The 26,045-nt window shown below is 41.0% G+C and overlaps 1 protein-coding gene across 1 annotated transcript in view; it reads left to right on the top strand.

Moving 5' to 3' along the window:
- Window positions 1-26,045, top strand: part of GCH1 (GTP cyclohydrolase 1) — a 50,909-nt gene that overhangs the window by 12,009 nt on the left and 12,855 nt on the right. Inside the window, exons 2-3 of the mRNA XM_045822733.1 lie at window positions 16,557-16,666; window positions 21,081-21,136. Of these exons, the coding sequence (XP_045678689.1) occupies window positions 16,557-16,666; window positions 21,081-21,136 (166 nt within the window). The remainder of the gene's footprint in view (window positions 1-16,556; window positions 16,667-21,080; window positions 21,137-26,045) is intronic.

Genomic DNA, 26,045 nt, shown 5'->3' with positions numbered 1-26,045 from the left:
GCCTTTCAGCCACAAGTAGTTAGCTGGTAGCCTCCAGCCGTCAGTAACTTCAGGACTTGCCTCAGTGGAAGCCATGCTAATCCATGCTGTTTTTTTCCTCCATTTTAATATTACCTCTTTCTTTCTATTTCCCTTTGACCACAATGCATAGAGCTTTTTGAAGGTGGGGTCCTTTACAAGTGAAGCAGCTTAGAAAAAGGGTGATGCAAGTCTTTCAGCTTCACATTTGGTGTGTTAGGAATTCTGTTCATTGATATAATTCTGAGGTCCATTTGGTGTTTCTTAAACTATGTTAGTGTGTCAACAAAGACTCATCCTGATATAATGGGAAGAACAACTAGTCCGGACTAGTCACAGGATCCCTGCTAACTAGTTTATGACTCTGGACAAGTGACTTCAAGACCTTTAGGGAGCTGGTCTACAGGGAGAGGCAGTTGGACTAGGAGTTAAATTGTCATGCTGAGGTCTCCAGTGAGGGCAGGCCAGGCAGTGTTGTCTCACTGCTTGTGCTGTAGACCTTCAGCAGCTCGGAGGTAAGGTCCTAGGGAGGACCTCTGACTTTTTTCCTTGACAGAGGTGCTGCTTTCCTTTGAAACACTCAAGCCACGCTAGGTTTCTATGGCAACAGGTCTCTTGTTTTTCTGGCGATGCAGATTTTTGAAAAGGTTCTTCATTTGTATGCCCTTTAGGGTCTGTGGTCTTTTAACCCATGGCCCCTTTGATTAGACAAAGCCTTTATTTAGAGATTTTCCCCTCAGAAATATGGGAGACACATCTACTAGAAGAAAACACAGGTGCTGGTTATACCGGCCTATGAGGGTTAGTGTGTTAATAAGGCCTCATCTCAGCTAGAAGAGCTGTTGGGTTAGATGGTAGGACAGTAATACCAAGAAAACAAATATTCTTTGTTAGGATCATGACATTTTACTTCACTTTTACTTTCTATTATGTAAATTTTTAAAAAGATTTTATTTACTTATTTTTAGAGAGAAGGGAAGGGAGGGAGAAAGAGAGGGAGAGAAACATCAATGTGTGGTTGCCTCTCACGTGGCTCCCACTGGGGACTTGGCCTGCAACCCAGGCATGTGCCCTGACTGGGAATTGACCCAGTGACCCTGTGGTTCGCAGCCTGCGCTCAATTCACTGAGCTATGCCAGCCAGGGCTCTATGATGTAAAATTTTCAAACACAAATATAGATATTATGTAATAGGCAGCTATATACTTACTACTTAGATTCAAAATGAACACTTTGCCATTTTGGCATATTCTATTCTTTTACTGAGAACTAATCAGAAACATATATTCAGAGGTGAAATACCACCCTGGGAAGGGTTTTTCTTAACCCCTTACACTATGCTTAGGAAAATTAACTATTGATTCCTTCAAATCATTTAATACCTAATCTATATTCCTTCTCCAGTTTCCTAAATGTTTTTTTTTAACTCATGATTTGTCCCAACCGGGACCCACTCAGGGCCCATACATTTGCACATTATTGTTAGATTTTAACCTAGCAGAGTCTCTGCTGCCTTCCCTCTCATCCGCTTCATGACACTAATTACCCGAGATCACTGGTTGTCCTTTAAGATGATTCACCTCTGGGATTTCTCTGGTTGTTTTCTTCTTGTTTCCATTTAACTTGTTTCTCTATCCCTCATATTCCTAGAATTGGAAATTAGGTCTAAAGACTTAATTAAATTCAGGGGAAACATTTTTAGAAGGAATGCTATTTTCTTGATGCTGTATCACAACCAGAAGGCACAAAACACTTGGATGTTGAAGATTTAAAGACTTGGGTTTGTTTGCAAGGCAATTCTTGACTGGTTTCCTAGAATAAATTTCTATAGAGAAGCTCCTTCTTTAAAAAAGACCTTTTTATTAGTTTGAAGATTTAATGGGATTCTTTTTTCCTTTGAAACCCTTCCAGTTTGTTCTCCAAAAGTAAATGTCAAAGTAGCATTACTCTACTTAAGTTTTCCTCATATAAACCAAATAAATAGTTGACAAAACAGTATTTTGCGACTGATGAACAGCAACTCTGGGCCCTAGCAGCCTCTGGCTATTCTTTCTGTCTGCTCTCCTGAGCTCTCTCCTCTCTTAACCCCTACCTTTCTAACTAATTGTACTTTTGTTTCAACAAGCAAGATTTCCTCTCTTCGTCTCCTGCTGTCATTGATTCCAGGCCTCCCCAGCCCCTGGCTGACTGCAACTGCAGGAACTCCAGTCACCCTCCTTCGCGCTCTCCCCTTCCATCCATTCTTGGGCAGGCTGGTGGGATCCGGGCTCTGATCTGGAAGTCAGAGGACAGGGGTCAAAATTCCGCTCTTGCAGTAACTAGGTGACTTTTCCTCAGGAGAACTTAATGTTTTCAAATACAGCATCAGTTTCCTCACCTGCAAAATGGGGGTAACTGTTTTTGACTAATGCAGAGTGTGGCGGGGCTTGAAAGAGGTCATGAACTAAGGGTAACATTAAATTTGAAAAATACTGTAAAATAGAAGGGAATCCAGATTCTGCCTGATGTTTTCCACTTCTGTATTTTATCTCACATGGTATCTCTCTTCCTTATCTCCCCTAGGAAACCCTTTCTTCCTCTCCTCCTATTCATCCTTAAGGGCTGGGCCAAATCTTTATCTTCAATACAGCCATATCGGTTCTCCTAGCCTGTAAATTTTCCTTTGTATAAACTATTGCTTTTGTAGTTTAGGTTCCAGTCATTCTCCAAATATTTTTACACATAAGCCTCTTATTTCCTAAGACCTTAAGTTTCTTGATGTCATAGTTTGATATATTTGTGTCCATCTCAGAAACTAGTACAGGAACTCTTATGGAAACTTGATCATGTTATCCTTGAAGATGATTTCTAGTGAGTTGGCTGTAGGACCCAACTGGTTGGGTTTTCTAGGCTTCAATGGGTTTTCTAGGATGTGGGTACAACCTTTTTTTTAAATTTAAAATTCCTGTATTTCCTTACAAGAGGAGCATATATTATAAAGAAAAAATTTATTGATCGATTTGAGAGAGAGAGACAGAGACAGAGACATACATTGATTGTATTCAGTGGTTGATTCTTATATGTGTCCGGACAGGGGATTGAACCCGCAAACTTGGTGTATCAGGACAATGCTCTAACCAACTAAGCTACCCAGCCAGGGCACAAGAAGAGTGTTTTAAACAGATTTTACAGGTGTCAATCAACTCTTGTTCAGATTGAGCACACATCAAATCTAGCATTTTGGTAGTGTTATTTGGAAGTGAACTTTTTACATATTAATAACAAATGTCAAGATACTACACAAATCACCTACATGAATTTTATTCATCTTATTTTTGAATTGTTTATAAACATTTTCTACATAATCCAACATACAACAAAGAAATGGTACATATTTTCCTTTCAATTTGCATGCAATAGGAAAACAAATTATATATATGTAATATATATGCATATATATATATATAAACAAAGTTTAACTAATAGACACTAGACAGGCTGCAAGTTTAAGTGAATAGGTAAAAAATTATCTAATAAAAATAAATTTATTTAGCATCAATCACTTTTATATCCAAGTATTATTCTGATCAATAAAATTTGCTGCTGACCTTGCCTGTGTCCGCTGGGAGCCAAGGATTCACCGTGCACCCGGCATTCTGCGAGACACACCACAAACCCAGGGAGCGGACTTGGGTGGAGCTAGACAGCCAGGCTTGGACTGGGGCTGCAGCTTCTGGCTCTGCTCCTACCCATGAAGATTTATTCAAATCAAATAACTGCTCTAACACCTTCAAGTGCCACCTCCCACTGTACTCCCAAGTCCAGCAAATGCCACCATCAAGGCCAGTGGCGGTGCTCTGCAGTCAACAGCCAGTGTCTTCATGATCTTATTATCTTTCCACATCTCTACTGTAAAGAGATTTGGGCCAACAAATGTCTTCAACTTCTTCATCTTCTAAATCCAATTGAAATGGCCTCAAGATTTCCAGTGTAACAAAGGAAAAGACAGGTCTTCATTGAATGTGCTAGTTCCACCACTAATTTTATGAACACAGAAAATGGCAAGGATCCCAAATTTGGTTGCTTGGAAGAGCAGGGCAGGGTTGGACTAGATGGTAAAGGCCATACCAAATCTGCTGGAGTTTCATGTACAAGATGAAGAGAGATGCATCCAAAACCAGCTCAGAGACGATTTTCTTAAATGTGGCTTAAGAAGTATGCGTACATAAAATCAATACATTTTATGTTGTCTAGAGATGAAGGATGGGATTTGGAAGAGTCAGTTTTCATTTGGTTCATTAAAGTTAAAAGGCCATAAAACAGGTAATGTAAAAAGCTTTCCAGGGTTCTATTTATATGGACATTAGAAGGAACTTCCAGGTGTTTCTGTAAATCCTCAGTGGATTGTTTCACAGCACTAATTTAATGCCCATGTAACTCTAGATAGAGTTTTACATTATTAAGCTATCACTGTTCTCTTGGGAACTGAATTCTTCTTTCCTTTGAGGCTCTGGATTTGACATTGAATTTGACTTTTTCTGTAGTAACTGATGTGTGCCAGGGCGATGAAGGATTGAAATCTACCCCAAATCCAAGCCTAATGAGTAGATTTTGCTTATATACTCATCACCTATTCTTATTCAACCAAAGCACCAGATTTATTTAGCTAAACTAATTCCAAAGAGTAGAAATACATTGACCTCAATGAATTTCAAAATGCTTTTTATTTCTGCGTATGTTAAGTACTTTTTACAGTTTAAAAAGTGATCTGTTTTGAAGGTAAAATGGACAAATCTTAAAACTCAAAAGGCAAATATGAATGTGGAGTCAAAACTATACATTGTATTTGGGAAGTGAAGACTGTGAGCTTACCTACATTCAATTTAGAAAAACGTTTATACTCATTCTGTACATACTTAAAAAAAACTGTGAAAGAAGGGAAACAAAAAATAAACATGGAACTACATCAAACTAAAGTTTTTGCACAGCAAAGGAAACCATCAACAAAATGAAAAGACAGTCCACTGAATGGGAGACCGTATCTGCCAGTGATCCAACTGATAAGGGGTTAATACCCAAAATTTATAAAGAACTTATTCAACTCCACCCCAAAAATCCAATTTAAAAATGGACACAGGACCTAAAAAGACACTTCTCCAAAGAGGACATAAGGTGGCCCCTAGGCATGAAAAGATGCTCCCGTTGCAAATCATTAGAGAAATGCAAAGTGAAACTACAGTAAGGCATCCCCTCACACCCTGCTGGTGTGGCTCAGTGGACTGAGCGCTGGCCTGCGAACCAAGGGGTTGCGGGTCAGGTTCCTGGTTGGGGACACATAAAAGGCAACCACACATTGTTTCTCTTCCTCTCTTTCTCCCTCCCCTCCCCTTTCTCTAAAAATAAACAATCTTTTTTTAAAAAAGGTTTTGCCTCACACCTGTCAGAAAGGCTATCATCAATAAATCAACAAACAACAAGCCTTGGTAAGGATGTGGAGAAAAGGGAACCCTTGTGCACTGCTGGTGGGGATGCAGATGATGCAGCCACTGTGGAAAGCAGTATAGAAGTACCTCAAAAAATCAAACAATGGAACTGCCTTACGATGCAGTGATTCTGCTTCCGGAAACAGGTGTATCAAAAGCCTGATGGCAGCAAGATTATTATTATTATTATTATTATTATTATTATTATTATTATTATTATTATTATTTATTCAGCCATTCCTTTTTATTTGTGTTCAAGGCACATCAATTCCATAATATGAGAAGCTACTATGAATCAAAGCATAAATATACAAACGCAATATACAGTCTGAAATAGATGTACAGCATTCAGGTATGAAACAAAGGGAATGTTCATCGGCACACATAACAGCTTGAGACCCGTTGGGTATGGTGATCCTGGTTATGTTCCTAAAGATGGGAAAAAAAGGACTTTCGTTATCAAGACTGCTGTGGCCATGGAACATCTAAGCATAGTGTGTGACCATGCGAACAGAAGACTTTAGGGAGTATCTATTTTTAAAAAGATTCTGTGCACTGAGGCAGTTGTGAAAAGATTTACTTTCCAGAATCAAGCCCACATTAGGCTTAGGATCAGATTCTAACTATCTAAAAATACTGACCAATAACAAAGTGTACCAAATGTGGCTGTTCTGATGCATAGGGTTTCTTTTTTTTTTTGAGCTTCAAATCCCTGACTTCCTCCTCTCTCTTGTCTATAATTTTTAATTGAATTGATCGGGTGACATTAGTTAATAAAATTATATGGGTTTCAGGTGTATACACGTATATTTACACCATTGCTCGCTTTGCCGTACTACTTCCCATCCTGGTTGTTCACAATTACCAATGCAGAAAAACTGTTGCCAAGTAAGGGCTACAACTTTCTTTCTTTTTAATGCTTTTTTCCCCTTTATTTTTATTGTTGACACTATTACAAATGCCCCCCTTTCCCTCCCCCTCTTTCTTGCAAAGGTCCTCCTTCCTTTACTTTTCACTGGCTCCTTTCTGCTGCCTGCTCTAGGGAAAGTTGACTCCAGCTTCTTCCCCTTGTGTCCCCTGTTGTCACCCCCACCCCCAACCTCAGTCTCTGTGCCAAGACTCCTACTTTTCAATGGGTATGCAGACCTCATAGTACTGTGCACAAATTGTCACCCTCTGATTTGGTGACTGTAGGGAGGGTTTATGGTGAGGAATTAAATTGCCCACTGTTTAACCCTGCTAAGCAGCCAATTAGGGCCAATTGGGGTCCATTTCCAAAGCTCATTCTCTCTCTGGAACCTATGCTGCCATCCTGATTGGTTGTCAGAATTGCTTGGGTTTTTAAAGGCCGTAGTCTGGGGTTCACCCCCAGTGAATCAGACTTTCTCAGGGTGGCTTCAGAACCTATAGTTTCCGAAGTCCCTAAGGTTGGCCATAATGGGAGCCACTGCTCTGCAAGATCCTCCTCCTCCCATAATCACTTTCCACTAACGATGGCAGCTGGCACACCCCGTTGGCATGTATTCATCAGAGAGAATTACAGACGGGCTCGTAATATTAATCTGTGTGGAATCTCATGGCATAAGTGAATGTAGAATGATAAGGGGTGAGCCCATTAAAGGCTTCTGAAGCAAATGCATAATCTATCAGATTGGTGTGTTCTTTCTTTAGGACTGTTGTGAACCAGACCTTGTTACCACCATCTGTTGTGTAAATTCCATTTTCAGTTTCACAGCTGGATTGTGAAAGATATACAGAATTATCCAATTAAAAAACTAAATTTGGCAAGTATGCATGGTTTTTTTTTAAATGATTCCTTGAATCTACACTTTGATTCCTTCCTTAGATAGCCTTCTAAGGCTCTAATTCTGGTCTACCACAAATTTTCAGAGTAGTAAACTGAGACTAGAATGAGAGTCCTTCAGCAGACTTCAGTTTTATCAACGGATACATCTGAACAGTTTAAAACAGGTGTTTTTCCCTACCTCAGTATGGAAGCTGCTAGCTGTTGGGATGCACATCTCAAAGGCTGACCTGTGAGGGTGGGTGGGTAACTGCTGAAATTTGGTATTGATTTCTAATACCCCAAGTTGTACAAGCCAGGAATGTGGGAGTTCTGTTAAACTGTTTCCAAAACCATCCAGTTACCTTGAGTACCCTCTAGCCCAGGTCACGGTCTATACACAGCTCGAATGAAAATGCAGGTCCCTGAACTGTTAACCCATCCTCCTGTACTTCTCCGTTCTACTTATTGTGCCATTGTGCATGAGGTTCCCTGAGAGCCAGTTAAGTAATAGTGCCTGGGTAGAGAGATTGTATGTGCTTTTATTTTTTCATTTCTGTATTTCATTATCTTATAAACAAACTACAGTGAACATTACTGTTGTAATCAGGGAAAAGCCTTATTTAATAACTATAACTTCATATGCAAACCTTGTCCCTCACCAATAGACGTCACCTCAGTGACAAGGCCAGCGGAGAGGATGGGAGTAGCTCACTAGTACTGTATCTGCTGAATGAAACGTGCCTATCACTACATTCAGAGGGCAGCCAGTACATTTATTTCAATAGTCTGAGCTATAGATTTTTTCTAGCTTTATTGAGATATAATTGTCATGCAGCATTAAGTTTAAGGGGTACAATCTGTTGATTTGATACACTTATATATTGCAAAATGATTACCATCATAGCATTAGCTAACACCTTATTGCATTATATAAGTACCATTCCTTTTTTTGTTGTGAAAACATTTCATTTCTACTCTCAGCAATTTTTAAGTATGTAATACAATATTGCTAACTATAATTAAAAGGCTATGCATTAAATCCCCAGAATTTATTCATCTTCTAACTGTAAGTTTGTGTTCTTTGACCATCTGCCCATCTCCCCCATCCTCCCAGCCCCTTGTAACCACCATTCTGCTCTGTTTCTATGAGTTGGCTTTTTTAGAGTCTGCACAAAGCTGTTTGGCTTACCTGTTTCACTTAGTATAATACCCTCAAGGGTCATCCATGTTGTGTCACCTACATTTTAATTATTTAAAAGCAACACAGGAATTTATTTGGCAAGGGTGGCAGGAATAGAAATTTCCAAAATAACCAATTTTTTACCTTCTTTGCAATGCACTGGATCTTTCCTACTGACACACTTGCGGTTTATGAAGTAAGTTCGTGGAGCATGTCAAAGCTGCGCCGCGGCGCTGCCTCCTTCAGCAGATGGTGGGAACAGTTGTCTGAACGTATCTGAGTTGCTGTCGTTATGTTAGTCTGTGGAATGTTTAGTGCAGCTAGTCTGGGTTCATGCTTATTTTGGCCAAGTTTCACAAACGTAAGCTTTGTCTTAAGTGCAAAAAGTATTGGAAGTGATAACAAGAGGTAAACCCTCATGATGGAAATGAAAGCAGAGATAGCGATTTTCTTCTTTTAATTGGCTTTAACATTGCTGTTGCTCTTACTCCTAGGAAAAATTTTTCCACACAGGAGGTTGAAAGCAAAAAGTTTTAACGCCATCCTCAGGGCAGAAGATGGTGTTGTATTTGCAGACTGTTTATTTAGTGGGCGGTTCTGAGGCAGTTTTCGGGGCTGCAAGAAGCAGGCTGTGACCTCCCAGTGTCATCCCCCCCAGCCCCTGTCCTTCTGTGCAAAGGCAGCCCAGGTTCTTTTTTCTTAGGAAAAAGAAAACACCAGCATGGGTATATCTGCAATGAAAAATTTTAACTAATGAAAAGTCTCAAATATGCAAGAAAAAGTATAAAGAACTAGTTTAATCAACATTTATCCAGTTTTAACAAATCTTAATATTTTGTTATATTGCTTAAAAAATACAGCTCCTGTTACCCTCCATCCACAGAGTTAACCACTATCCCAAATTTGATCATTAGCTCTCATGCTTACTTTATTTTTTAATTTTTCTTAAAGATTTTATTTATTTTTAGAGAGGAGGAAAGGGAGGGAGAGAGACAGAGAGAGAGAGAAACATCAATGTGTGGTTGCTGGGGGCTGTGGCCTGCAACCCAGGCATGTGCCCTGACTGTGAATCGAACCTGTGACACTTTGGTTCGCAGCCTGCGCTCAATCCACTGAGCTATGACAGCCAGAGCTCATGCTTACTTTAATACTTGCATGTATGTGTTTGTCTACAAACAACGTGCAGTATTGTTTCCACTTCATTTAAATGGGTTGTACTGTATATACCTGCTACTGCTTTTCACACATGCTCTTTTTATTAGACATTGTTTCAGAAAACTGTAAGCGCAGCTCCGATTCACTTACTTTCACTGTTGGTTTGTATTTTATTGTGTGACTCTACCTAAACAGTGTAATCATTTTTCTGATGCACATTTGAAGTCCTGATATTTGCTATTATCCATAATGCTGCAATAAGAATTTCTTATGTTCTCTTGGCCACATGAGTTTGTTTGGAGTCCCTTATTTGAATCTATTTTAAGGAAGTAATCACAGGGTAAAGACTGACACATTGATTGGATAAAATGGAAGATCTATGTTTAACTCTAGGTCTGTACATGATGTACAGGATGCTGTGTGGAAACTCCAAAGCCTTAAGCTGCAATGCTTTCTTCCAAGGTTTGAAGAAATTAGCACATAGAACAGTGGCACCAAGAGGTGGAATGAAATAAGTTCCGGATGCTGGTAGACGTGGCTCTTGTGTTGGGTTTGGGCCCGTGATTCAGACCTTTCTCCAGTAAATTGGGGTGGGCTTATCTTTATTAGCAACTTGAGATGACTTAATTTTAGCCAAGAGCAAAGAGCCTTGATGTCTTTTTAGGTCTTGCTTTCTGTGTCTTGTTCTCTCTTAATTCTAAAACCAGCAGGGAAACCTGTTCTTTTTTCTTCCCCTGAAGATGGATGCCTGTTCAATGTCAATGTCCCAACTATTTTTCCATTGTGTTTCAACACCACCCTTCCAGGAAGAAGCAGCAGGCGTGAAATCCTGGTTCACTTGGAGGTCTCTAATGTCTCGTGATGATTACCAAACAGCCCAGAGAGTGCCAATTCCTATGACCACTCATTCAAAAAGAGACTCCGTTAGACACAATTCTCCTTTTGTGGGGAATACCCTGGAATTTCCGTTTACCTTCCCCCATCCCCAGCAGAAGCCTGTTTCTTAATATATATATTGTTTGAACATGAGCATTTTAAAGGTGTGAAGATTCTATGTCACAGCCCAAACCAGGAAACATGTCAAAACAAGGTCCCTCAAAGTGTGGTTCCTGAACCAGGAGCATTAGCACCTTCTGGGGACTTGTTAGAAATGCAAATTCTCAGGCCCAGCCAGACCTACTCATTCAGATGCTCTGTGGATGGGGTCCAGTGTTTTAACAAGCCCACCGGGGGAGTCTGAGAACCCATGCATCAGACGGTGTGTAAACAGGTGCTGGGCGGTCACACCTGGGCCTGCCATACTGTGCTGTCAGGAAGGATCTGGGTACCTGAGAGAGGGCTGCCAAGCAGGGCCATTTGGTGTCATTAACAAGAATGACACACTTGTATGCTTTGTGCATGTGTGTGTGGCATTGTTATAGACAGACCTTTAACTTTTGGAGTCTACTTTGGTTTTCTTTATGGGTTATAACCTACAGTAGGAAATAGAATGCCATAAATCCTTGTCTCCAAGGTTACCTTCTTGCTGCTGATAACAGGCAGGAAATTAAAACAATCTGTGATAGTGTTTTGTTCTTATTAGTCACAGATGGTAGCTTTCAGATATGTTGAAGCAAAACATAAATATAGCAGGGAAACTTTATTATTGTTGAAGAAAAATGATTTGGCTAGGTCAAGTTTATAGTCTGGGTTTATTGTAATGAAATGGAATATAGGCAACATCAGTGTTCCATTGCCACACAGAGCATTAAGACACATGAGGGTCACTAGTTTTGTTGTGTTGTGTCTAATTTTAAGTATGTAACAACGTTTACATTATTTCAGTCAAAACTATGACAAATTATATTTGAAGACATCTCACTTCCATCCATATCTCTTTCTTCCTGTTCTGTTAGTCCTGTATGCGTATTGGGTGCTTTTAAATTTTTATTGGGTTTTTAATTTATTCTTTTAGTGTTTATTTTGAAGATAACTCTATGTATGTATATATGTTCATATCTTCCCCCTTTCCACTCTCTTTACACAAAGATGCATAATATGCTGTTTTTAAAAAACTATTGAAAGTTCTATTAAGTATAACTTAACTTCAATAAAATGTACTAACTTTATGTGTACAATTTGAGTTTTGACAGATGCATACAGTTGAATAGCCATCAGTGCAGTGACGGTATAGATTTTTTCCCATCACCCAAAGAAAGTCTTATTACTCTCTTGTAGCCAATCCTCTATCCCACCATTCTGGTCCTGGTAAACCATCTGTCTGCTTGCCAGCACTGTGTTTGCCTTTCCTAGAACCTCACACATTGTTTTTCTCTGGGTGCGTATGTGGCTGTTTCGCTGAGTTGGAGATTCAGCCATGTTAGTGCATGTATTGGTAGTTATTCTGAGTAGTGCTCATTGTTTATACATTCTAGTTGATAAATATTGCCTATTTTTGTTTTTATTTTGAAATTATTTGTTTGTTTTGGGGGAGGGTACAGAGAAGAAGGAAACTTTATTCAGTGCAAAACAGCTCAACTGTAATGCCGCACGGCTGTAGACCAGCCCTGGGGTCGGGCCCTGCGTGGGATAGAGGGCTTTGCTCTGCTCCTCCGCGGTCTGCCCTGTTGGGCTCCACTCTCCTGGACAAAATGATTTTAGACTTAGTGAATAATCACATAGTACAGAGAGCTTCTGTATACTTGTTCCCAGCTTTCTTTAATGTTATCAACACTTTAGAAATTAATATTGGCACAAATACTATTGCCTAAACTACGGAGTTTATTAGGATATTAGTTTCTTCATTGCATTTAGTTGTCATGTCAGTCTCCTTTAACCTACGACAGCTCCTCAGTCTTCCCACATGTTGTTTGAAGAGTGCTTATTTGGGTATTTTGTAGAATGTCTCTCTGTCTGTCTGGTGACTAGACTGCAGGTACAGATTTTTGGGGAGAATACCACAGAGGTGTGTGCCCTTCTCATTCTATCAGGAGCTACATGGTATCAAATATGTCTTGTACTAGTGAGATTAACCTTGATTACATGGTTAGGACACTGTCTGCCAGGTTTCTCCACTGCAAAGCTACTATTTTTCCTTTATTGTAGTCTGCTTTTTAAACGCAAGTCATTCCTTTTTAACACTTGATGTACATGGAGTGCACGGGGCACATAATTTAGCAAAAGCCCCAATCTTAATTGTAATCATAATAGTAACTACCACTTGCCTGCATAGTGCTAAACACGTGGATTAACTCATTTAATCCTTAGAGCACTTTTTCGTGCCTATTTTGCAGCTGAGAAAACTGAGGTACAGAGCACTTTGCACAAGATAGTGATAGAGCGGGTTGCTAGCTTAGCCTAACTCCAGGGCGCACTGTTAACAAGGGTCATGCAGTTGTCAGAGCTTAGAATGGGGGCGTTCTCACTCATTGCCAGAGAAAACAAATGAGTACTTCCTATTCTTGACATTTCTTTTGTTCTTTTTTAAGAAATAGTTTTGTTTGTTTTTACTTTTAAGAAGATTCCTTGTGTGTAACTAAGATTTTAGTAAGCTATGCGTGGTAATAATATTTACATGGAAATCTTGGAGAAATTGGGGAAGCCCTGTTGAGCAATAAGGATCTATCTTTAGACTTCTTTCAGAAATGTGACTGAAGGTTAGGGCAGAGTATTTAGAACAGAAAACTGCTTATGGAGAAGGAGTGTTTACCTGAAGAAAGGCACAGGGACTTCTCCTCGCTGAATTTTATCAGCCTCTCTTAACAGGGGTGCCGTGTTGGTCTGTGTGTGTCTAAACCCCACTATGGCCCTGGCTGGTGTGGCTCAGTGCATTGAGTGCCAGCCTGCGAACCAAAGTATCTATGGTTCAATTCCCGGTCAGGGCATATGCTGGGCTGCTGGCCGGGTCCTCGGTTAGAGGCACGTGAGAGGCAGCCAGTCAATGCATATCTCACACGTCGATGTTTCTCCCCCACTCTTTCTCCCTCTCTTCCCCTCTCTCTAAAAATAAATAATAAATAAAATCATAAAAAAGTAAACCCAAACATGTTCACTTTGTTGACCACACTAATGACATTCCTACTACACAAATGTGTTCCTGAATAGCCTGGCTTGAGGGATGCTAACTGTGGCTAAATGATGACTCAACATCTGTGCGCCTCCATTCTAGCGGTGATGGGGCCACTGAAGTCCTGGCTGTGTGGGTGAACGTGTGCACATCTTCCCTGTGACTCAGTCTGTAGCCTGCCGTTCTGAGGGGAAATCGCTGTAGGTGGCTGCAAAGTTCCACTCAGCTCCTCTCTTGTCTCATCATACTACCTAGTCCTTGAAATCACACAGCCAGGTGTCTTGTATGTATCCAGTCTCCCAAGCTATCCAGAGATCAACGCAGTTTTTAAAAATAAAGCTGTTTCGGGGGTTTGTTTCTAAATGCCTGTCTTATGTCTGGCTACGTGTGCCCGAGTCCACAGAGAATACAAAACACTGCTTATCACCCGAAGCCAACCTGGGTGGGCACGCACAAAAACCCTGTAGCATCTCTTTCCTCAGGAAGGAAGGCAGGCAGCTATTCCCAGAGCGCCTCATGCTTGCGCGCTGTAACTAGAAATGTTGTGGGAGTAGAAAATTATTTGGGGGATTAAAGCAGAGGTGAAGTTTTAGGTGTCTGGATCTGGCCTCAGAAGGCTCAGGGTTTTTATTTATCGATTTATTTCTCAGGTACGGTTTTCTACACATCCATTAGAGAGAAAGTGTTAGGTACAAGAAAAGGTAGGAGAGTGAAAGCCTCTCAGTTTTAGCACCAGAAGTGACCACTCTTTTGCTGTGCCTGATTTCTCCTTCCCTCCCTCTCTCAGGCTGTGAGTGTATTTGTAACCCTGCATTTTTATGTGACACTGTATCATCAGGACTTTTTCCATCATTTTAAAAAATGACTTTGCTAATTTGGTGGGAAAGAAATAGCGACTTTGAATTTGCATTCCCTTAATATTTTAGTTAGGATTAACATGATTGTCAGTTTATTTACCCATACAGATTGTTAGTTTTTCTTATTTATTTATTTATTTATTTAATATATTTTATTGATTATGCTATTACAGTTGTCCCATTTCCCCCCTTCTCTCCCCTCCACCCTGTACCCCCTCTCCCACCCATGTTCCCCCCTTTAGTTCATGTCCATGTGTCATACTTATGAGTTCTTTAGCTTCTACATTTCCCATACTATTCTTGCCCTCCCCCTATCTATTTTCATCCTACATTCTATGCTACTTATTCTCTATACCTTTTCCCCCCTCTCCTCCTCCCACCCCCCCCTGCTGCTAGCCCTCCATGTGCCTTCCATTTCTGTGGTTCTGTTCCTGTTCTAGTTGTTTACTTAGTTTCTTTTGGTTTTGCTTTAGGTGTGGTTGTTAATAATTGTGAGTTTGCTGTCCTTTTACTATACATGTTTTTTCTTTATCTTCTTTTCTTAGATAAGTCCCAAGTCCCTTTAGCATTTCATAAAATAAGGGCTTGGTGATGATGAACTCCTTTAACTTGACCTTATCTGAAAAGCACTTTATCTTCCCTTCCATTCTAAATGAGAGCTTTGCTGGATAGAGCAATCTGGGGTGTAGGTCCTTGTCTTTCATGACTTGGAATATTTCTTTCCAGCCCCTTCTTGCCTGTAAGGTCTCTTTGGAGAAATCAGCTGACAGTCTGATGGGAACTCCTTTGTAGGTTACTGTCCCCTTATCTCTTCCTGCTTCTAGTATTCTTTCCTTTGTTTTTACCTTGGCTAATGTAATTATGATGTGCCTTGGTGTGTTTCTTCTTGGGTCCAACTTCTTTGGGGCTCTCTGAGCTTCTTGGATTTCTTGGAAGACTGTTCCCTTTGCCAGATTGGGGAAGTTCTCCTTTATTATTTGTTCAAGTACGTGCTCAATTTGCTGCTTTTCCCCTTCCCCTTCTGGTACCCCTATAATTCGGATGTTGGAACGTTTAAAGGTGTCCTGGATGCTCTTAAGCTTTTCCTCGATTTTTTGAATTCTTATTTCATCATGCTTTTCTGCTTGGTTGATTCTATCTTCCTTCTGGTCCACTGTATTGTTTTGAGACTCAGATTCCTTCCTTTCACTATTGGCTCTCCTCCGAGTATCTTCCTGCATCTCTTTTATGGTAACCTGCATCCTTTCATCTAAATTGTGCCCCAAATCAACCAATTCCGTGAGCTTTCTGATCACCAGTGTTTTGAACTGTGCATCTGATAGATTGGCTATTTTTTGGTCGCTCAAAAGGATGAGTCCTGGGGGACTGATCTGCTCTGTTGGAAACATGTCCTATGTCTTTCCCTGTCTCTCCTTTTTTTTTTTCTCCAGTCTGGTCACTCTTGTTACAGAGGGGGGCGGAGCTTTAGGTGTTCACTGGGGCTGGGCACCCCAGTCGCTAGATTGTGACATTTTATGTGGGGGCAGGGGCGGGAGCAGGGAGACGGGAGGGAACAATGGCGGTAGTTCCGTTCTCCTGGGCTCAGTCCCTGCTGTGGGATCTTGGGCTGCGAGCTCTGCCCTGGTCCACAGTCGCTGCCCCACAGGGTCCGCCAGCTGCAGCTTGCGTACTCAGGGATCCCCGCTGCGTTCTTGCGCCCCGGATGGCTGTCGTGCCGATTTTGCGCCAAATTTTCCCCAACCTCCATGCACCGCTGACCCGCGCCAGCCCCGCGCCCGCCCCGCGCCCGCCCGGCTTGTCGTCTCCTACCAGTCTGGATGAACGGGTCTACTTCAACTTCTTGGCTGTCCGACTTCCATTCAGATAAGTCCTCTATCAGTTCTGAGTGTTATTCTATCTGTAAATTATTGTTGTTTTAATCTTGGTTGTGCGAGGAGGTATGGTGCGTCCACCTATTCCTCCATCTTGCCGGAAGTCCAACAGATTGTTAGTTTTTTTACTCTGTATCTTTTCATAGAACTGGCACTGTTACTAAAGCAAGCCTCTGATTTCAGATGTCCTAAATGATGCTATATTCGATGAAGACCACGATGAGATGGTGATCGTGAAGGACATAGACATGTTTTCCATGTGCGAACACCATCTAGTTCCATTTGTTGGAAAGGTAAGGTTTTCTCTGCTGTTTCCTGATTTTAAAAGGCACAATGAAGTTTTAAAATTAGGATAATTATTTTTAAAATTATTCCCTTATCCCAAATATTCCAGATATGTAGAATTATGTATCAACCTTTACCCTTCATCAACCTGCCTCATCTAGTAGTTATCATTAACAAAATAAAACCAAAGTACCTGAAGGCCCCCAGGGCAAGCATTTCATTGCAAATGCCATGTTAATAGGTTAAATAATGAGATTAAAGTCTCTTTTTTTCTGGGTAGCTGCTGCAGGCTCTGAAGACCTTTGTCCTTTATTTTGGCTGAATGTTTGATCCAAGAGAGATGTTTGTATAATGTGACAGGAGCAATGATTACAGAATTTCTCATAGCAGAGGTTCTAGTATTAGTGGACTTGTATCCAACCCTTTCTATATTAGATAAAAAAAGACTAATGCAAAGTAGATAATGTCATCTAGCTTGTAGTTAAACATACGTTTGAGAACATGTGGATTTAGGACCTAGAGTTGCCCATTCTCATCCCCTGCCCCCTATCATAATTTGATTTTATTTTGACTTTTTATTAATAATTTTCAAACAGAAGGCATATAAGAAATAGTGCTGTGAATACCTATATGCCCATGACCTAAATTTAATGTTTTCGTTAAAGTATTCTATATTTTTGTTTATAAGTCAAGCATAGACAGAAAAATGCCCCGATCCTGTGGGTATTCCGTACACCTCACAGATTGAGTAGCAGGGCACTGCTAGCATCCGGGAAGCTGGCCTTGTGGCCCTTCCTAATCCCCAGCCCATCCTTGTCCAACGGGTAGATTAGATTTGCTTGTTTTCCAACCATAGTTGCCTTCCACCTAAGGACTTTTTGGGTAATTAAGGATCCCAGGAGATTATAATGGACCTGAAATTTCTGTTACTTACTGATACCTTATCTCTAAGAATTCTCATCAGTTCAGAAGACAAGGACTTGAATCTGCTCTAACAACCCTCCTCTCATCACTATGCTTTCCCTGCCCCCGCCCCCAACCGACTCTCCTGCCCCTCCCACCTCCTTTTGTCTTCAGCTGAAGGCGGTAGCTTTGGCGTTTGGCTGAGTTGCTCAGTTTTCCGGGTGACTGTCCTGTGCACAGGAGGTGTGCATGTTGTTAAACTTCGTGTTTTTCTCCTGTTAGTCTGTCTTTTACTATAGGGATGTCTTAGCCATGAACCCAGACGGGAAGAGGGAAAGTTACTTCTCCTCCCTACAGAGAAATAGGCTGTGCCACAGAGCCGAGGTGTGGAGCAGGCTGTGCCATCAGGTTTGTGTCGGCACACTCTGTGGCTCTCACAATACGACGCTGCCTCAGAACGCGTCTCTCAGAACTTAGCTCTGTGAAGCAGCACGAGACTGCGTGTAGATGGGAAGAGCTCACAGCGTGTAGTCTTGGTGTCTGTTTTTTTTTGCTCCACATTGTAAGAGCCATCGATGGTATTGCCCATAGTCGTAGTTTATTTTCATTGCTATTTATTATTCTGTTATACATACATACCACACTATATCTGTTCTGTTCTTGGTGGATTTTTTGTGTTGTTTTTCTTTTTCCCCTGGGTGTTTGTTTCTGTAGAAATAAGTGATAAAGATTTATTCAAGGGTCTTAGAGTTTGCAAACTTAGAATATAGCTACGCAAAAGCCATAAGTGTTCCAAAGAAGAAAGTAAAGTTCAGAGCTCTCACAGTAAAAGTCACATCCTTGAGAATAATCATTCCTACATTCTTAGCCCTCAGATTGGTCCAGGATGGCTGTCAGTCAGATGTCAGGCAGTTTACACGATGAGCCAGGTGGTCTTGAGCATGGGCGTCTGAGCCTTTAGGGGGCAGCGAGGTTATTTCCAGGTTTGATGTATGTTTGGCATTGATGCACAAATCATCTGGTATTGGTGCAGGACCGGAAAGTTCCAAAGTTTAAGTTCCAGACTACTTAAAACAAGAAAGAATTGTTTCCTCACGCCTTCATAATTGTAACCATAATGTTAATAATTTAACAGCTTGGTTAAAATGACTCCATTCGGTATTTTCTGTAAGGTGCCACCAGCATTCTTTTGGCACACATGTGCGTGCCTTTCTGGTGGGAATATACCTACAAGTGTATTTATTGCAGGATCGTAGGGTGTACTCCTGCTTCCTTGTTAGATGCTGATTTTTAGTTTTCCGAAGTGGTTCTACCAATTTATACCTCACGTTCTCCCATGAGTCCCAGTCACTTCACAATCCTTGCCAACACTTAGCACATTAACTCTTTCTAAGTTTAGTATTCTGATGTGTGATGTGGTTTCTCTCTCTCTTTAAAACCTTTTATTATAGAAAATTTCAAGCACGAATAAGGATAAAAAGAATAGTATAATCAAGTTCCAGGTTCCCATCAATCAGCTTCAACTGTTGTCAGTAAGGAACCAATCTCATTGCATATAGGGGACATCCCTGCCCCGGGGCTCTTTGGAAGCAAATCTTAGCTAAACTGTGCTTTTCCAGAACATCTGTCTAAAAGATAAGAATGCCCCACTCCTCCATCCTCCCCCCCAGCCCCACCCTGTGCCACACACACTTCAGAAGCCAGCTGAAAGCCCAGGCTTGGATCTGTGCTTCTGATAAACTGGCTACAGACTGGAGATTCCAACAAACTCCTCCTTAGGTTTGATTAATTTGCTAGAATGCTTCCAGTACTAAAAGAAACAGGTTAATTTATGAGGTCACAGGCTCGTTGTACACAGGTGTAACTCGGGCACAGCAGATGGAAGAGACGCACAGGGCGAGTTGTGTGGGAAGGGACCCAGAGCTTTCAGGCCCTCCACAGGCACGCTGTGCTCCCTGCATCTCCACATGTTCACCAACCGGAAAGTTCTCTGAGCTCTGTTCTCTCTGGGTTTTATGGAGGCTTCATTGTGCGGTCACAATTGAGTAAATCATCTGCCATTGCCCGCAGATCCAACCTCCAGCCTCTTTCCTCTCCAGGATGGCAAGTATAAAGGTGGAGGTGGAAGCTCGAACCCTCTAATCACAGGGTAGGTTCCAGCCCCCACCCCTCAGGTGCTGCCCAAGCCACCTCATTAACATACCAAAGACACCCCCATACTCGGGACATTCCAAGGATTTGGGGACCCCTGAGTAAGGAATTGTGGATGAATACTAAATATATATTTCTCACAAATCATGTTTCACCTCTCTATCCCATTATCTTCTGCTATGATCACCTCTGTGTTTAAATATATTAATCAATGGTGATTTTCTAAAATGGACATTTAAATGAGAGGATATTTAGGAAGACCATAAATAGCACAAGCAATACATGAATTAATAGCTCTGCATGTAAATATAAAAATTTCAAGTGGTACAGAAGGCCTTGGTTCCATGGGAAAGTTTTAACTCTAATTTTTCTTTGAAATGCCTAACATTCAGATGCTACTTCACTTTCTCTGACTGCTGACCAGGAAGGTGATACTGCACCAGTATTCTCAAACTCCCAAAGCATTCTGCTAGTACATAAAAAATTACTAATTACTATGAGACCAACTATTCAAGTGTATAGTAAATATTAGGTGAACAAATGCAAAAAATACTGGCTCACGACAATGCAAATAAGTCTATAATTTTATATTAGGTTAATTTATTGCCTACAAATGACCATTACTTTCAGCCTTTTTGGAGAACTAATTTTTTTCGTATTTAATACATGGTTCAAAGAGAAGTGACATTAGACATTAATCAGTGTCTATTAAGATTGTAGAAATGTCTTTGCCTTCTAGTAAGTTTTATGAGAACTTAGGTGTTCGGATCCAGGTGCTTGCACCAGCACATTTGTATCTGTGTCCTTCTCCTGTTGACCAAAAGATGGTGCTCTCCAGCAGCTGATAAATGGGGCCGCCACGCATGGCAGAGGGCATGGAACCCCTCTTTCTTTCTGTACGACGGGGTGGGATTTTCAAGGCCACAGTGATGTGTGGAATGTGGCTAGGACTCCCATGACAGAATGTGAAGTGTAAGTTGGTACAACCACTTTGGAAAACTACAAGTCAGCCCTTAAGGAGGCTTTCCTGGCTACATTTTAGTGTTGCTACAGTATAATATACATTTTCTTGATGTTTCCCCTCAATAGAGGAAAGAATTGTGTCGAATTTAACCTCACCAGGAAATACATGACTGTACTTCAAATTTGTTGTTTTATTAAGTGTCCTTTACTGCATTTATGTAATTCTTAAAATGCTAATATTTCAGCTTCATTCTCTCAGTCTTAAACCTATATGACTTAAAGATACATTTTCACTGTGTTGAATTACATAAAAGTATTCTGTGTTGTGCTTCCTTATTTCATTGTTTTGTCCCAAGGAAGCACTGTATTTTCACTTAGCTGGCGATTTCTGTCTCTCCTCTGCAGGTCCATATTGGCTACCTCCCTAACAAGCAAGTCCTTGGCCTCAGCAAACTCGCTAGGTAAGCGTGACTGCCTGTGAATAGGAAAAGGTGTTAATAGGATCTGGCCCCACACAGTGAGAATCTCATCAGGCTTGCTTTCTTGACCAGCGCGGATCTAACGTGGAAGTCACATTGCAACTTAAAATTTATAGCTGTTGAGACAGACTTAGAGGACCTGAAATACAAATGTCCTTTTCCTCACCTCCCCATTGCCTATCCTCCTCCCCAGTCTCCTAGCCTTTCATCCATTGGCACATCCTTGAAGTCGTAGCTCTTACCTTTCTCTGTAGAGCCTTCCCTGACTAGAGAGCCTTTGCGTCCCTGTCCCTTAAGAGTGGTTTAGCGAACAGTGAGGGGTGGGAGAGGAAATCTCCCCCTGCTGGGCAGGGGGTCTAACAGCACTGCACTGTTTTCAGACTTTTAATCAAACCACTGTTTGGGGTCTCAGCCCTGCCTCCCGCTGTACCTGGGGACCTTCAGGCATCTCCCTGGGGTCCTGCAGGGCCGGTCAGTTCACTTCTACCTCTAAAGACACAAGACACTGTGCCTTCCTTGGCTTTCTCAGCACTGTTCCAAGATGAGGTTTATTCTCTTTTCTCCTATTGCTCTCCTTTCTGCTACAGTCTTTGTTTCCATTCTTTGTTGTATGTGTTCATTCCTTTTCTTTAAAAAAAAAAAAGATTCTTTTGCTACTGTTTTTATTTGGGTTTTAGGAAGGAAAGTATGTAATCTATGTTTAAGTGACAGTCAACTTGAGGGTTAGTGTTCATGTATCTCTGATAGGCCCAACCACCAATATTTTAATGCTTCTAAATATCCCTTTTTGTATTATCTCTGTATAGAATTAGTGAGCCCTGGGGGAAGCCTGGGAGGGGGGTGTGTGTGTGTGTGTGTGTGTGTGTGTGTGTGTGTTGAGAGAGGGTTAAGAACAAAATGAAGAAATAGGTAATGAATATACAGTCAAGTGCCACCCTGCAACTTTTTAAAATTAAACCAAACTAAGTTTTAATAACCTGATTGAGGCTGTTGTGACCACATGGCAACTGGAGTAAATGAGTCTCTGTGATCAAGCGTCTGTTCTGTGGCTGTGATGTGCTTCTGCTTCTCCACCCGCCTCTTGGACTCTGAGCCTGGCCGCCATCCTGAAATGGTGGTCCAGATTTTTCTCAATTCTGTGTCGGAATCTGTAAAAACCACCCAGCAGCCTGACAGCTGCTCTGCATGGCTGATCTTTTTACTTTCTTTTCACTCATTTCCTCTAGGGATTATGGAGAAAGTAGGCAGAAGAGAAAAATGTAACTTCCCTAGCATCTGACCTTATACCTGGTCAGCAATCTTGCAACCAGACAGAGCTACTTGGCACCACGAAATGATGTTATCACATTGTTTGTGGGTAGTTTTTATCTCCTGCTCTACTACCAGTCAACGTAAAACGTATAAATATGTTTCCCGCATACAATGTGTTATTATATCAGCTGCAATTGCTTCACTGCGATACAGCTCTTAACACTAATCCAGAAATATCTTGCTACCTGTCAGTGACCTGTAGTCAGTGGTAGCACCAAGGGTGGTAGGAAAAGGATATTGGTGATGATGGGGTAATTAGCCCTACCATAATTTCTATTGCCAAACCTACATCTTTCCCATATAGGGATTCTGGCACTGCTGATGCCTGTCACAGACTGTCCCTATGTGAAAGATGTGTAGTGGATGGTTTTCATATTATAAAAAAGTTTGGCAGATGGCATAGGCTTTGGTCTTAAGGTGAGCAACCTTCTCTAGAAGACCATGCTATGTAGACCACAGGTAACCCTTTATGTAAATGGATTCCAGAGTGATCCAATGAGACTTGGAGTAAATGGTAATTTGAGGGTAGAGGGACTAATCTTTTTTTTTTTTAAGATTTTATTTATTTATTTTTATTTTTAGAGAGGGAAGGGAGGGAAATAGAGAGAGAGAGAGAGAGAGAAACATCAATGTGAGGTTGCTGGGGGTTATGGCCTGCAACCCAGGCATGTACCCTGACTGGGAATCGAACCTGGGACAGTTTGGTTCCCAGCCCGTGCTCAATCCACTGAGCTATGCCAGCCAGGGCTGAAGGACTAATCTTTGGTTATTTCCTTTCCTAGTGTGACAGGAAAAGATCTCAAATAATTAAGCTTTTATGAAACAATGCGAGAGTTGATTATTAGCCCAGAGATTTGTCCTTACACTAATGGGATTAAAACTTAAGGAAAAAAATGGAACACTAAATCAAAGAACTGAGTGTATGTTACTTTCAGATATGCTGTAAAAATTTTTGAATAAAGGGTCTGTTAAACAGAAAAGAAAGCTAAGGTTTTATTCAACTGCTTACTCCTTATAAGAACTAGGAATATTTAGGGAAGGATGAGTAATAAAGCAAGCTGACTGTCTTTGCAAAACTTCACCATTCATTTGAATCTTGTACGTGAAGTTTTTGTGTGCTTGCCTTGAAATGCATGACCTTTCAGTGCCACCGAAGGCAAATATCAAACAGCAAAGCCTCATGTAACAAGAAAATGCCAGAAGTGAGTTGGTCTGGTTTAACTCTGGTAAGAATTCTAGAGTAAACTTAGTTTGAATAGAAATTCCTGTTGTTGCTGAAAATCCATTGAACATATATTCATTTTCTTGCCTTAGAATCACTGAGTGAACACAATTAAATTTTGAATTTTGAATCGCAGTGGCCCCTGATAGCCAGTCTGTTTAGCGAACACCTATGGTGAAGGGACCCTGTGCGAGAGAGAAGCAGGACACAGCCTGCACCCTCAGGGAGGGTGACAGTGTGAGGAGCCCAGAGGAGCCACGGCAGGGCTGAGCAGACCCTGAGACGGAGGGCTGAGCAGAATCCTAAATGGAAGAGAGCTTCCTCTCATATTGCAAATGCATAAGCAAAAGGCAAATAAGAGGATAGGAGCAAGCATATTCCAGTGGTTAGGGAGCAGATTTGATTGACAGAAATAAGAGATTTAGGCAGGAATGAAGGGGAAGGCAGGGTAGGCATTAGAATACCATGTGAAGGTTTTTTTCTTTCTCAATTATAAAAGTATCATACATACCAGTTAATATGAATGAGTGAGTAAAAGGGAAGATTTTCTTTCCTATTTTTATTTCCCAGAGTGAATACTGAGTATTTCTTTCACTATCCTTCTGGAAAATTTCTATGAAAACTCAACCACAAAGCTTTTTAAACTTTGTGAAACAAAACAAAGCAAAAAAAAAAATGGGGGTGATCATACCCTACATTCTGTATTACAATTTTTTTATTTAAAATATTACATCAAAATCTATTGTACATCTTTCAGTCTAAAGTGTCTCTTCCTTTTGATGGGTACATAGTATTTCATTCATGAATAGAATTCATTTAACCAGTCTTTGATATAGATAAACATAGGCTGCAGTTTGAGGCTACTTTCAAAAAGAAAAAAATGCTTTGATGAGCATATTTTTAATGTATTTACATACTTTGAGTCTACCTGTAAGATAAATTACTAGAATAAAATCTGCTGGGTTGAGGGGAGCTAAATTTTTTACATACTAAATTGCTCTCCAAAAAAAGGCAATACCAGTTTATACTCTAATAATAAAGGGTGTGTCTTTCTCCACACTTTTACCAACACTGGGTTTCATCACACTCTTCAGTCTTTGCCAAGCTGGTAAGTGAAAAATGGTACCTATTGATTTAATTTGAATTTCTTTACTAGAATGAGTTTGAGTTTGAATCTTTTCAGAAACTTCTTGCACTTAGTCTTTGCTAATTTGTCCACTGGGTTACTTGCCTTTTTATTACTGATTGTGTGAGTTCTCTGAATGTTAAAGCAGTTAGGCCAGGTACTGCAAATAATTTTCCCAGGCTTGTCATTTATTTGTCTTCATTTTGTCATACTGTCACAGGTGTGCACAGGTGTGCACAGGTAACCAGGTTCTTAGTGATCGAGGACAAAGAATTGAACCGAACACACAAAGTTTATAGCATAAAGAAAGAGGGGAGGTTTATTAAGTGATAGTACACACCACAGGACACGGGAGTGAGCCAGCTCTGAGCAGAGGAAAAAAAAAGGGCACGTGGGCTGGGGGATTCTATTCTTATAGGGGCAGAAGCCCCCTGCTAGTCTTTGGCGGGCTTTTCCTGCGCAGGTACAAGGAGTTGGATTTCAAAGCTACTGCGCATGTGTAGTTTCCCATGACTTTCTTGATTGGCTACTGGAGAAGGGAGTCCCACAATGTTATTTCATTATAATGATATTATAATGAATCAGGGGGTAGCGCGCAGGCGCATTCTATGATTCAGAGTTGTCCCAGAAAACAGGAACAACCCGTCTTAGGGGGTCTTTGTCATGTATAGGTGTTTTCTACCTCAGCCCTGCGGGGCCTTGGGAGCTTCCTTCCTGACTACCTCCTGCCTCAACTTCCCCCCTGAGAGACATGGTTCTCAAAAATCTTTTTGGGGTTGTTGAAGGATGAAGATCCGTCTTCCATAGCTGCTTCAGGCTTAGATTGGACAGTAGACCCTGCCTATTGAGAACTACGGAACTCTCGCCCTATTCTATCTAGGGGTTGAAGAGGAATTCCTGAGGCCATCGCAGATGCTGTATGTTGGTCAGCTTCAACATCGTTCTCAGGGATTGGTTGGAAACCTTGGAGCGTCATCAGTTTGACGTGGAACTGCTTAAGTCTAGAAGAAACAAATTTAACAAGTAGATTAAATAAGCAAGGTCCTAAAAGTAGTAAAACCAGCAGTGTTATTAAGGGCCCTAAGAAGGGTAATAACCATGTTAAGCCAGGGAACCAGGAGGTCAGGGCTTCCTTAATCCCTTGGCCCTGTTGATTATACTTATGTAGCCATTCTGCCTGTTCATAAATTTTCTTTATGTTAGTTTCGATCATTCCAGAATTATTTACATAG

Source organism: Phyllostomus hastatus, unplaced genomic scaffold (genome assembly GCF_019186645.2).
Source record: "Phyllostomus hastatus isolate PE091 unplaced genomic scaffold, TTU_PhHast_1.1 phas_scaffold_501, whole genome shotgun sequence".
NCBI classification, from domain to species: Eukaryota; Metazoa; Chordata; class Mammalia; order Chiroptera; family Phyllostomidae; genus Phyllostomus; species Phyllostomus hastatus.
This window is presented reverse-complemented; position numbering and strand designations above follow the sequence as displayed.